The sequence below is a fragment of the Sinocyclocheilus rhinocerous genome, unplaced genomic scaffold (assembly GCF_001515625.1).
Source record: "Sinocyclocheilus rhinocerous isolate Xijiao unplaced genomic scaffold, SAMN03320098_v1.1 scaffold3117, whole genome shotgun sequence".
NCBI lineage: Eukaryota > Metazoa > Chordata > Actinopteri > Cypriniformes > Cyprinidae > Sinocyclocheilus > Sinocyclocheilus rhinocerous.
In genome coordinates, this window is record NW_015629109.1 from 453,661 (window position 1) to 468,626 (window position 14,966).

General features: G+C 33.9%; 1 protein-coding gene across 1 annotated transcript in view; it reads right to left on the bottom strand.

Annotated features, from left to right (window-relative positions):
• The window catches only part of cacna2d1a (calcium channel, voltage-dependent, alpha 2/delta subunit 1a), an 85,801-nt gene that overhangs the window by 38,483 nt on the left and 32,352 nt on the right, over positions 1-14,966 (bottom strand). Inside the window, exons 4-6 of the mRNA XM_016550662.1 lie at positions 4,848-4,907; positions 1,884-1,919; positions 1,639-1,768 (exon numbers count right to left, since the gene is read on the bottom strand). Coding sequence (XP_016406148.1) covers positions 1,639-1,768; positions 1,884-1,919; positions 4,848-4,907 — 226 coding nt within the window. The remainder of the gene's footprint in view (positions 1-1,638; positions 1,769-1,883; positions 1,920-4,847; positions 4,908-14,966) is intronic.

Below are 14,966 nucleotides of genomic sequence, written 5' to 3' on the forward strand. Positions count from 1 at the left end.
ATCTACAGCGGATCTAAATATTTATAATTAATTATAACTAGTTATGATTAAGTATTCATATTTCCTTATGAGCTGATTCGCTACAGGAAAAACAGATTTGGAGAAATTAAGCATTGCACCACTTGCTCACCAGTGGATCCTCTGCAGTGAATGGGTGCCGTCAGAATGAGAGTCCAAACAGTTGATAAAAACATCACAATAATACACACTAATTGTTTTGTGACAAAAAATAAAATTGTTTGTAATAAAAAAAATCCACCATTATTAACTTTAAACCAAGTCCTCTAATCATAATGTTTTCTCCAGTGAAAAAGTCATCTTGTCTGAATCAGGAGAGAAATATGCACAGATCAAGCAGAAGCAAAAACAGTCCTAAACAGTTCTAAACAAATATGTCATTGTATTTTGATGTAAAAGGACAACAGTGACTTTTTCACTGAAGGAACTTACAAGACATTACTGATGGACTGGAGTCTGTGGAATATTTATGGGTTACTGTGATGTTTTTATCAGCAGTTTGGACTCTCATTCTGACGGTACCCATTCACTGCAGAGGATACGTTGGTGAGCAAGTGATGTAATGCTACATTTCTCCAAATCTTTACAAGCAAAAACAGTCCATAACAAATATGTTGGTGGATTTTGATGTGAGAAGACAACAGGGAATGGGCTTTTTCACTGGAGGGAACGTTATTATGGATTATGGACTCGTATTTTGACAAGAAGCCATGGTTTAAAGTCTTGTTGGATTTTTTTCTTACAAACACACAGCTTTTCATTTCACAAGATTGTCATTTAATCGACTGGATGTGGATTATTATTATTAGGGATGCACCGATACCGATACTGGTATCGGTATCGGGCCCGATACTGAGCTTCTGTACTCGTACTCGTACTCGTTAAAATGCCCCGATACCAAACGCCGATACCACACAGCATGTGATAAGCGCCATATTCAGACAAAGAAACAAGGACAACAGAACAACAGACAGCAGAATGAAGTTATTAGAGATTAAGGATGTCTACGAAGTACATGTATGCAATGAATATAATGTTAAACATTCAAAGCCATGGTTTAAAGTCTTGTTGGATTTTTTTCTTACAAACACGCAGCTTTTCATTTCACAAGATTGTCATTTAATCGACTGGATGTGGATTATTATTATGTTTTCATCAGCTGTTTGGACTCTCATTCTGACAGCACTCACCCACTGCAGAAGATCCACTGGTGAACAAGTGATGTAATGCTAAATTTCTCCAAATCTGTTCTGATGAAGAAACAAACATCTTGGATCTACTCAAGCTACAAGCTACTCATGATCTACAGTAGCTTTCTCACCTCAAAGCATTCATAACCCATAACCGTTTAAAGCAAGAGACAGAGAGTGAGAGCTATTCTCTTGCTGGAGGATGTTGGGGGTTGTGGGATCACTCAGGGGCCAGGCGTGCTGCGTTTGAGCTGGGCTGCTCTCTAAATTTAGTCTGAAGTTTTTCCACAAGCCTCTGGTTGTCCACACCTGACACCCAGCAATAAAGCTGAGCTGTCACTGAAAGATTGATTTTATAAACTGGTATTTTAGCTACCATGCAAAGTCGTAAAAAAAGAACACATGCAAAGATGTGTGTGTGTGTACTCACAGCCCTCGTAGATATCAGTGGGAATGTGCACTGCTGTTGTACTGTATGAAACAGGGCGTTTGAAAGCAGGATCCTCTTTGAATTCTAGCTTGACGCGGTTCTGGCGTGTTTCAGTGTCATTGATGTCAAACTAGGAACATAAAAATAAGCATAAACCTCTCAAACAACAAAAAACACCTTGTTAATTTTCATTTATTTGTTGTTTAGTTCATATCCAAGCATGCATTTTTAAAAAGAAACCTTACCTTGTCCTTGGCATTGTAGTAGATGGTATCATTAACCTGTTTGACAAAGAGTGAACAAGACTTTAGTGTTTTATTATCAAAGGTTTAAATATTAATTAGGATAGTTTGGTTTCAATATGTTTTTTTTATTATTATTTATTTGTTTGTTTATTGGGGCAGTCTATTGATGTTATCTTTTTTTCTTCTTCTTCTTCTTTTTTAAATAATCATAAACATTCCAGAAAGGTTACAGGGTAGGTTTGTGCAACAACCTAATAAAAACATATACAGACAAACAAAAAAAAGTAAAAAAAAAACAAACAAAAAAAAACATGTTTTATAATGGTTATTTTTTTGTTTTATGTTTCATAATCACCTATTTCTAGTATTCTATTAATGTTCTTAGGTTTTTGTCACAATATTGATTTATATTTCATGATCACAAATTAACATTCCCATAATGTTGCAGAAATATAGGCATTTGTATAGGTATTTGCATAACGTTTTAAGTATTTCTATATTAATTTGTGATTCTCCGAAGTCAAATCTATTTTTGCAATAGTTTTCTGCAAGCTGGTTTTATATATTTAAAAATTATTATTATTATTAGTAGTAGTAGTAGTAGTAGTAGTATTTAGGAAATTAATTCAATCATGCTTATTTAAAAGAAGGCATATGAGACTTTACCTTAATTAAAATATCATTATATCATTATATCACTATCATCTAATATTATATCAATCATCAATTTATTGCATTTTTTTTTTGTCAAAGTGTCCATCTCTAACAGTATATTGAATCTGAATGTGACTGTGTATTTCCAAGTGTTTTTATTTAGCTCTCTATGTGTTCCATATGTTTGTACCTAATCTTTGTGCATTCACAAAAGGAAGTTGTTCAGTTTTTGTACTCTCACTTTCCCAGAAGTGATGCATGCTTTAGGTGTGTGTGTGTGTGTGTGTGTGTGTGTGTCCTCCCAGGGTTGTTCTCCTCGCAGTGTGAGGGCGCTGTCAGGACTAGCATTAGTGGGGCGTTAACAAGCAAGCTCACTATCTGACATACAGTTGCCTTGGAGACATAGGAGTGGATCATCACCGGCTGCCGCCACCTGTCCTACTTGCTTGCTAATCATGTGGCAGACACTCTTTTTAGGTTATAGACCACTAATCGCTGAGACATGCACATATAGGTCAGCCCTGCATGGGATCAAACTCTTGACTTTCTACCTGCATCCCATCAATAACTAAAAAGAAAACCTCTCTGTCTGTCACAACAATTGTGTCCATAACAAAGGCTTGAAGAGAAGCACCTGTTGCGACAGCTCCAGGCAGGGCAGACTTTTGAACACAAAGGCGCCCACACATTTGTTTGATTTACAGTACACACTATGAGTGTAACATCTTAACTATGAAAAATAATATAATACATTTTTTAACACGTATCATGGAAGTACCATGTAAATTAGAACCGTCCAATAACGATTTTCATATTATGGCCGATATAAATATTCAATGCTATTTTGTGTAAATAAATAAAATTACAACATAATTTGTTTTAAATGCTACTTAGTATTATCTATATACTACTATAATATTTATTAATATTTCAAATTAGCTTTTTATATCTTCAGATTTAGATTGATTTAGCTATTTTTTTATGTACGTTTGTCATTTTCATTATTATTATTTGTAAATATTTCTATTTAGCTTTATTTTTATTATGGTTTTACTTTTTGCAATTTATTATTTCAACGAATTTATTAAATGAAATTCAGTTAGTTGCAAAGCATTTGTAATTTTTATTCAACTTTTTTTTTTTTTTTTTTTTACCATTTTTCCAAATTATATTTTAACTTATTTTAGCTTAATTTAAATTACTAGAAATGTATTTAATAACAATGATCACAACATTATAATGTACAGAATTAAAAAAAATGATATTCATTTTGAGATTTGCTAAAAAAAATTGCATTTAACAATGTTTTTTTTTTATTAACTTAAAGTGAACATTAAATGAGATATCTATGCTCACTATCACATATATGTGACCCTGGACCACAAAACCAGTCTTAAGTGTCAAGCTTTCCATTGATGTATGGTTTGTTAGGATATGACAATATTTGGCTGAGATACAACTATTTGAAAATCTGGAATATGAGGGTGCAAAAAAATCGAAATATTGAGAAAATCGCCTTTAAAGTTGTCCGAATGAAGTTCTTAGCAATACATATTACTAATCAAAAATGACGTTTTGATATATTTACGGTAGGAAATTTACAAAATATCTTCATGGAACATGATCTTTACTTAATATCCTAATGATTTTTTGGCATAAAAGAAAAATCGATGATTTTGACCCATACAATGTATTTTTGGCTATTGCTACAAATATACCCCAGCGACTTAAGACTGGTTTTGTGGTCCAGGGTCACATATTACTGTGGCAAGTCACCACTGGTTGTGATAATCTGAATCTCCATATATCTCCCTAATATTCAGATTAAAACCACTGATTAAACATGTTTTGAAACTTTTTGAGTTAAAGTTTTTTAAAAGCATTTTAAATAGCGAATCTCCCCTCTAGTCTGATTCAGAAATGAAATATTTCTGCGCTACAAATTTTGATAACTCATTCAGACAATACTTGACTGACAAATCTATAACCAGACAACCAGACATCACATCCATTTCTCTGCAAATTAGAATTGATATTTCAGTCCGTGGGAACCTGAAATGCATCAATACCAGATACCACAGACGCAAGGTCTGAGACCAGGATGCCAACATTTTCTAACCCAACTGATTATCTCACCATCTAAATAAGGTGATGACGTGTGTAAATGTGTCCGGTATCTGTTCTTATCCAATAAAGGACTGATTGAAATATGCCCTGGCAAAAGTTTCACAGCCTTATTTCTTCCACCTGTGTGTGTGTGTGTGTGTTTCAGAGTGTTTACAACCATGTGTTGAATGTGTGAAGCATTACATCAAGATCATCCTTCCACTGGTGCTCCTTCTGCAGGTTCTCCGCAGCCGTCGCCAGCGCCTACAAACACAAGGAACGAGACCAAAGTGTTAAAGAATGCATTGATTTTTTTTAAAGAAATTAGTTTTAGAAATTAATTTAGGATGCATTATATGCTTTGCACCACTGCTTTACATTTGATAATATATTCAAATAGAAAAAAGTTATTTAAAATTTTAAAAATATTCCACAGTATTACTGTCTTTACTGTACTGTCTTTATATGCCTTACTGAGCAAATAAAAACAATGAACAATCTTGCTGACCCCAAACTTTTGGTATAGAGTATACTGTAATGCATATAAATCACCATCTTATGTGATCATCTATGTAAGACAGTTGAGCTTCATTGATTTTCTCAAACTTAATAAAAGAGCCTCAGAACCAAACGTTAACATCCAGACACTTTATAACACCAAATAAATGCATTAACATGACAGAGTTCCAATACAATTGGCAATTTATTTATCATTCAGTCAACAGTTGGTTTTAATGAAGGAAAATGAAGCTCAGCTTTAAACCTCATATCAAACGGTTGAGGAGACACATTTTTCTCAGACTGACCTGCATTCAGCCTTTACTCCAGATTCTCTGCCTATGAGAAAATCCCTCAGTGACGGCAAACTAAATTTAGACAGCAGCTCAGGTCCAGTCCAGGTCTCCTCAACTGATTAGGTTAATAACAGTATAATGGCATCATTTTTTAATCTGGTCTGTACTAGAAACTCACGGTACGCCTAATTTCCCCTGGGAACTTTCACATCCCATTCCTGTAACTTGTCCCGGAGCCTTTCTCTTTATGTATCTTTATTTTTATTTTTTTATTTTTTGTTTTTATTGGCTTTTAAATGAGATTGAAGATTATCAGTAACCAGGGGACTAAAAGCAAATTAAGAAATTCTCATTTGATGCTCACCGCTAGATATGAGTTGGAGAAACGTTGATCAAATAAACAGTTGGTTTCTCATTTTCTGGAAATTTAGAATAAAGGCTGAAACTTAATGGTGTTTTAGGGTTTAGTGCAGAAATCATGGTGCAACTAACAAACATAAATGTAAAACAGGAAAAATGGTCACACTTTATTTTAAGGTCAAATTCTCGCTATTAACAAACCATCAACTATGACTTTTGCCTCAATATATTCCTAATTTGCTGCTTATTAATTGTAAGTAAGGTAGTTGTTAAGTTTAGGTATTGGGTAGGATTAGGGATGTAGAATATGGTCATGCAGAATATGCTTTATAAGTACTAATAAACATCCAATATGTTAATAATAGTCATGCTAATAACGAGGACATAAATACATGAACAACATATCCAGAACTGCTCTGAGAGTCACTTCATGAGCATTTGACCGTTTCATTTGAGTAAAACTATCCCCATATCATATCCATGCAGAAATGTAAAGGTATTCACAGCAACCCGTCAAAATAAAAGTTCAGTTTAACTTGACATTAACTTAACATTGCAGCAAAAATATATTACTATTGTTCAGTAGAATGTATGTAATAGGTTACTACTACAACTAAAATTATTAAAACCTTATTTTTAAGGAATAATCATACAATATTTCTTCAGTGTTTTAATTGTAATATTAAATCCCCTTTATTTCCCCCAAAAATTTAATTTAATTTACATTAATTAGAATTATTAATTAATTATTATAATTAAGATAAATTAAATGAATGTTTTATGCCTTAAAAATGTAAATACACAACACAGAATTTCTGAGGGGAAAAAAATCATAAGGCTATTGTAAGAATAAATGAAACTTAAGGTTTGAAAAAAAAAAAACATTTCATAGGGCCCTAAACATGTAATTTTTGTTAAACTTTTAATAAATTGATGTTAAATTGTTTAAGTTTAGAAACCCCCAAGTTTTGAAAGATGACATTTATTTTGAAAGCTGAAGCTCGCGATTATGGTAAGGGGCGTTACATTTCCGACGAGTGATTGCGGTGTTCGGCCAATCACAATGCACTGGGTCAGCTGGCCAATCAGAGCAGACTGCGCTTGTCGGAAGGAGGGACTTTGTAGAAAACGAAGCGTTTGAGAGAGGCGGGGCATAGAGGACCTACAATAATGTAAAGTATTTGAAAAATAATGTGTTTTTGGAACATTAAAGCATGTCAACATATTCCGTTACACCAAATACACAAAATAATGATCTTTAAAAAAAGCATCATATGACCCCTTTAAAACAGTTTTTTTTACTTTAAACCGCATAAACACATTTCATTACACCAAATACACAAAATAATGTTCTTTTTAGCAGCATCATATGACCCCTTTAAAAAAGCATCATATGACCCCTTTAAAGAAAACCCCATGTTTCTCTTTGCTAATTACAATTTGCCATTGTTGTGCCATTCATGTGACCTTCATAAGATGTTTCTGACATGACTTGAAGGCAGCAATAAAACATTTAAAACATCAGCTTGATATCACCGCTGCCAGAATAAATGACATCAGAAGAGCATAAATGCCACTAAAGCTAATTAAAGCCAACATAAGCACATCTTGCATAATGGTGAAACCGCTTTGAAGGCTTTTTTATGCTGTAGGGACATAGTGGAATTTCAGAGTTTTGTGATCTTAATCCACACAAAAGGTTCACCGGAGTCTCCCCATTATAATAAGACTAAAAATACAGTTTTTTTAATCACTTAATCCTCCAGGGGAAATGAACAAATAAGTGTAACGCATGGCTAGATGATGAAACCTCTCCACCCACTTCAGACATCCCATAATAACATTGACCCCAGGGTCTACGCACTCTGATGAGCTGTTGCCATAACAACCCCAGTGGCATGGTCGCATTAGGACTGGGGTGTGTGTTTGTCTTAGTGCTGGCCCCTACTGTCACACAATCCAGGAAGGACATCCCAATCTGCATGGCAAGAGCCTTGATTTTCAGAGAAACATGTCTCATCTCGGACTGATCAGGGTCATCGCTAAAATTCACAGGGTCTGGAACAATGTTTTTGTGCGTGGGCCCCTCTTCCATGTGAGAAAGGTGATACTATAGAGCTGTAAGGGCCCACCAGGAGGCTTCAGCAAACAAAAAAATGTATTACAAAAATATTTTTAAATTTAAAAATATTTATTGATTGATTGACTGACTTATTAATTGATTGATCAATTCATTCATTTAGCTCCGTTTCTTCCTTCAACTCTCTGGGCTTTAGGTTATACAGTCTCTCTCCTTTGGATTATTTGAATTTTTATTTTTTAATAAACTAAACCTAAGTAACCCTACACTTCATTCATTCATCCATTCATTCATTCGGCTCTGGGTTATCTATAAGTATAAGGTGTCTCACCTTTGGATTATTAGATTTTTTTTTTATATAACTAAACCTAAACTTCATTAATTCATTAATTCATTCAAGTTGTCTCTCTTTTGGATTATTTGAAGTATTATTTTTAATAAAACATAATGTTTTTTTGGATTGTTTTGTAATGAACTAAACATTTATGTACAGTATGTATGCATGTATTTATTTATTTATTTATTTAAATCTAACCTCAATTTCAAAGTAAAACATGTAAACTGACATCATATTTCTTATGTAGACCCTTTACAGTTTCAAATGATATTACTCTTCTCTCTGCAACCCAAAATCAAGTTTTTTTTTTAGTTCTTTTGACTGTTATCAAGAAAAAATGCAACTGAACACACCAGCGTGTTCCCTGACCTCAGAGGGTTAAATTTCTCCCATCAGCAATTATTTTTATTGAAGAACATACACTTATTAAACCTATGCTATTATGTTTCTGTCAATTAAAAAGCTGAAACAAGCAACGTTTTCACCAGTACTGCACACCGAAAACAGTAAGACATCCCTCTGACATACAGTATGTGCATATAATCCATCTCCCAATCCCCGTTTATCAATCCAGTACATAATTAGACTCTCTTCTCACTGTTTTTGGAACTGAAAGTTATTATTATTAATAATATTTACAGTAATTCACCTAAGCACAGTGTAAGGTTAAAGGTCAGACCTGTATCAGCCATAATGAGGCTAATAACACAATAATAAGGGAAATCCCAGGTGACTGTTCTACTAATGTATGCAGAGAAGCACAAGAGATCAAATCTTTAACAGCTCTTTTTGAGCACCGCACACACTCGCATTATGCATTAGTAGCTAATTAGTCAGTCTTGTACAGCAGCTCTCATGTACAAACAACTGATGTGCAGAGCATCACTGTACATGCTGAGAACACAAACATCTGCTGCTCCTGTCTATCTAGCCTTTAATTCCCAGAATACTTAGCAAAAAACAAGAAGACATAAAAAAACTATAGGGAATCAACAAATGACTAACGCACACACATATGTTCACACATGAACAAAACTGGGGTTATACATGCCCTCTGGCTAGCATAATTACATGACTAATTACAGCGATAATTAAATAATATATATGTAGATTCTGCTTTGATGAGGGCATTTTAACATTAAAGAAAAGTAAAACTCTACTCAGAACATCCAGTTCATTCATTCTCCGTCGATTAAAAGAAAACTACCAGGCGTAGGTGTCTCTGTAACAGCCCGACATTCACCATTAAATAAGCCACATTTTGTTGGGCCTTGACAAGCTCTTCAAAAGTCAGCCAATTGCCCTTTGAATCCTGCCACAGTGTTGAGGGATGATGGAAGAATTGGCGTGAAATGCTGCAGGGTGGATTTGTCATGTCTCCCTGCTGTTGCGAATGTGTGTCATTTAGCTCAGTTAGTTTAACAGGATCTGACTTCTCTTTTTGTCTCTTTTTTGTTTATTGTTTTCTTATTTCAACAGCTGCTAAATATAATGTACAGTATTCTCTGTAACAACTGCATTATAATATAAAATGAAATAAGTACTAAAAAGAACACTACAAAAGCATAATAAAATATTAAACAGCACATCTGTTTTCATCATTTATAATAACACGAAATGTTTCTTAATCACCATATCAGCAGATTGATTTGTGAAAGACCATGTGACACCGAAGATTGCAGTAATGGCTGCTGAAAATTCAGCTTTGCATCACAGGAATAAATTACATTTTAAAATATAATTAAATAGAAAACTGTTATTTTAAATTGTAATATTTGATAAGATTTATTAATGTATTTCTTAAAGCATTTAAAAAATCTTACTGACCTTAAACTAGAGTATATAGTATATAAAACACCATTTTAAACAAGAGGACAAAAACACAGTTCTTGTTGGTACAGTAAGTAGTTGTTACACTTTTTACACCAGTAAATATTTCATAGGCTTATTTTTTAAGATGGATGCATGAAAACATACATGTAAAACATACATAAAACATAAAGCAAAACATTTAAAAGATAACACAAATACTGGTCAGCAAATATTGTAATCAATACAATGTATACAATAATACAACTTGCCCAAACCTGAAAAATACCATTGTCCTGAATAAGTACCATATTCACATACTATGGTATTTTTACCAGACTCCAATGCATTTAAAAAAAAAAAACATGGTAGTACCATAGTAAGTGCTCAAAAGGTTGTGTTCTACATTTATAAACATTTCTGTCACAACTCAGTGCCACAATGAACAAGTGAATGTAAAATATGATTCTAAATGGTCAAGGAATTAAAATAAACAGTCACAGCATTGAAACTACAAATATCTGCTTTTCCTTAAATAAATATGTCAATTTTATCCTACAATCTTAATGCCTTCCCTGCTTGGACCTGTAACTAATAACATGACTGCCAGCCAAATCGAAATGAGATGAATAGGGTCAATTTATTCACTTTTCAAATGAAAATGTGAAGCTGAAGTCTTTCTTGCTGGAAAACGTCCATGTTGTTAACCCTTCGAATGTGACTCAACAACATGGAGAGAATGAACCTCTGAAGTTCTCTCAAGATTCACTTGTAGATATCAGTACTCCAGCTACAAACACAAGCACGTGAAAATATGTTTGTGGTAATCGAGGAGTTTTCACACCTCTCAGCACAGAGTAAAAACAGATTATGAATAAGAAACTATGATCCCTATAACGCTTATCGTGTTTAGCCTGGCAAAGACTGATGGGAGCTGGAACCATGTTGGCTTGTGGCAGAGTAAACTGTATTGGCTTGCCAGAGTGCAACAGGAGCCATTTTGGCTCAAGGTGGGTAGAGTGTGATGCTTATTTGGGATCCACCACCTGTCACTGTTCCAAGCACAATGAGACAAAACTGGTGTCCAGCACTACACTTCAACATACTGAAGACCAGCCTGAGGCCGAGGGAGCTGATCCACACCACCAGAATGTGCTTTAAAACAGATGGCTCTGTGTATATGTGTGCGGATCAAGTTTCTTGTTTTACCAAACGTCACCACTGGAATAACAAAACCTGTAAATACCTACATTGTTAGAACACTGACAAAACAAAAACAAAACAAAACAACAAAACAAAACAAAACAAAACAAAACAAAACAAAACACAAAATCAAAGCACAAAGCACAAAAATAATAAATAATGTCCCCACTAGGATAGTAAAACCTGAAAATATCTACATTGTTAGAACATTTTAAAACAAAACAAAAAATCTATAAAATACAAAACAATTTAAATCAAATCATAATAAAAAATAATAAAATTAAAATAAAATAATAAAATAAAATGTATGTAATAACTAAATAAAAATGTAAAAATGCTAACAAGTTTGTGAGGGTACTATAATAATCTTTTATACATTAGTTTTGAAACAGTTCAACCAAAATGAATATTGATGGCATTTCATCTATCACTCCATCCATCTTTTAAAAGAGCATTTCTACCATTGGCTCATTAGCTGAAATGGATTACACTAATGTTGCTGAGTAGCAATAAGATTAAATGAGGATCAAATAGAGAATTTGCTCTTTTGCTTCTGTGAAAAAGTTCCCAGTGATCTCACGTGTATCTACAAATTCAGAACAGATCTCAACAATAATGCAAACTTTGCTCCAATTCGCCAAATCTGAAATTAAAAGTCAGAGATTTCAACAAGAATTCTAGCGTTTCTTCCAACACCAAACTATTTAGGCTAAAATCTCCATATTTACTGCATAACTCTATACACTTAATCTCATTTGTGTGCATTATATCTATTCGAACCTCAACAACTGGACATCCATCAGCCTCTCTCCTCTCGATCGCACTAAAAACATCCGTGAATCAACTGTAAGATTACCCAAGCTCATAACATCCCATTACATTTCCCAGTACAGGGTGTTTAACCAGAAGTGAAAATATCTTCCGGTACAGTCCCACTGTGGGTGGACAGCACTATAATTAAGCAGCTTGGCATTGCTTGAGATGAGACTTTAACTACTGCCAGCTCTCACACTAGTGCTTCATTACGTCTCATATTAGGTTGGTGGAGTTTGCAGGAAGTTAGCGTGAGCCTTCTATCATTTGTTTCTTATAACATTTGTTGTTTGGAGACAGGCGGTACGGCTAAGTTTAGCAGTGCCTGTATTGTAGCAACCAAGCATAATGTATGATTGTAATGTGTAATGTTTTGCCAGCGACCACTATGCTTTATAGCTCATGATATTTCCAACACAAAGTGTGCTAAGAACATCAAGACAAACAAGGTCTCTTTCCTATTTTCTAAGTTGTTATGAAAGTCACAGTCATTTACGCTGCTCAATTAGTTCAGTTATTTGACATGTGGTACCTGTGACAGCCGTTTGTCCTCTGAGAAGCGCTGGACACTTATGGGTATTGTAATCTGACGTCATACCCTTCATCCGTCCTTCAAGTCCTTTAAGTCCTCACTCTTCCCCATTACAATGAGTGACTAATTCAGTACATTTCCCAAGGTGCAGTTCTCCTTCCTACAATCTAATCAGTCAGTCTAGACATTCATAGAAATTGAGTAAGACTACAAGCAGTGTTGGAATGGAAAATTAGATTACATTAGATGCTTCATGATTTGCAAATAAAAAAAATATAAGGCTATACAATATATTTTTATACATTTAATGAGAGCAGGGATTTGTTTATTTTTATATAATGTATAACTACTGGTATATATATATATATTGTAAAGCTATATAAGTTAAAGAAAAACAAACAAACAAATAAATACATAAATAAATAATTTCAATTATATCTTAACAATTTTATATCATTATTTTTTTCTTTATCTCGTATAGTTTTACATAATGCATTATAGATGAAGAAAACTAATTAAACTAATAATAAAAATAATTTTGTAACATTTTGAAATGTATATATAAAAATATATACAAATAATTGTATTTTTTTCATTATTACTATTATTATTTTTATAACGTTGATTATTTTACTGTTATTTATTTTTGTTATCTTGTATAGTTTTACAAGTACAAATACAACTCTTTTTATTATATATATATATATATATATATATATACACATACACATACTGTACATACACTGTATATATATATACATACACATACATACACTGTATATATACATACATACATATATACATACAAATATTTTTTTTCACTATTACTATTATTATTATTATTATTATAACATATTAATTATTTAATGCATTATTATTTATTTTTGTATTTGTATAGTTTTACAAGTACAGGTATACAAATACATAACTTTTTCAAATTATATAAATATTTTAAACACACACATAATCATATAGCAATTTTAAAAAGTATTACTAGTTTTACATAATGAGTGAGTGAGTGTGTCCCAGCACTGGGGTAGCACGAGTTAGTGTACTCTCAGGGGTGGGTTGCAGCAGGAAGGGCATCCGGCGTAAAACATGTGCCAAAATTCTCTGTGCGGATCACTCCGCTGTGGCGACCCCTGATAAAGGGAATAAGCCGAAGGAGAAGAAGACGATTACTATTAGTTTTACATAATATAATATAACATAAATATTACATATACTGTATACAGATATAGTACAATGTCTCATAGCTCAAAAGTGATGTACTCTCTATGTACTGTATAGTCTTTGTATTCTTGTGGGACCAGTTAACTATTGCTGCCCTTTCCCCTTAATCAACAGAAATAGAAAGTAAAAAAAATAATAATTTATTACTTAAACAACAAGAAATAGTAGGAAGTATAGGTTAACAAGCTAACTGTACTGTAACTGTAACCCAGTGCTGTTTACTGATGTTATCCTGAAGCTCCTTGGTCCTTCACTGCACATCATCAACAGAAAGACTGATAGGATAAGAGACGAGTGTGGCGAGGAGAGGGAATGGGCTCCTGCAGATAAATTTGGTGTATACAGTACTGGCCCATGAGAGTCTGCAATCTAGTTTCCAGAAGCTCTAATGATATTTAGCGGTCTAAGAATCAGCGCATAGAGCGACGGAACTGACTGCTGCTGTTTTATCTGCCATATCAAAGAGAGAGCAAACAAACACCCTTCCTTTCCATCTGTTCTTTCCCTTTTGATGGATGCAAGTGGCACTCTCTCCCTTGTCTCTCTCTTTTTCTGTCCTGCTTTTAATTTTTCTTCCTTTTGATGCAGCATTTAGCAGTTGGGCTCTCAGATCACTGTGAAAGCACCTCTTTCTTTCTAAAAAAGAGAAGCAGATTGAATTACCATACATAAACACACTGGATCTGTTCCAAAACCTTAAGCTGCCCACAGAACTTTAAAGGGATAGTTCACCCAAAAATGAAAATTTGATGTTTATCTGCTTACCCCCAGGGCATCCAAGATGTAGGTGACTTTGTTTCTTCAGTAGAACACAAACGAAGATTTTTAACTCAAACCGTTGCAGTCTGTCAGTCTTATAATGGAAGTGAATGGGAATCACGGCTTTGAGAGTCAAAAAAACATACACAAACAAAACCAAATTAAACCCTGCGGCTCGTGACGATACACTGATGTGTAAAGACACGAAACAATCGGTCTGTGTAAGAAACTGGACAGTATTTATATCGTTTTTTACCTCTGATTCACCGCAATATCTGAACTGTCCTGAGCATGTTCCCAACAGCTGGCGCGTAACGCGTCTTCTTCTTCTTCTTACTTTTACGGCGGATCGCAGACTTATAAGTGCATTACCGCCACCTATCTCTCACATAGACCATTGACA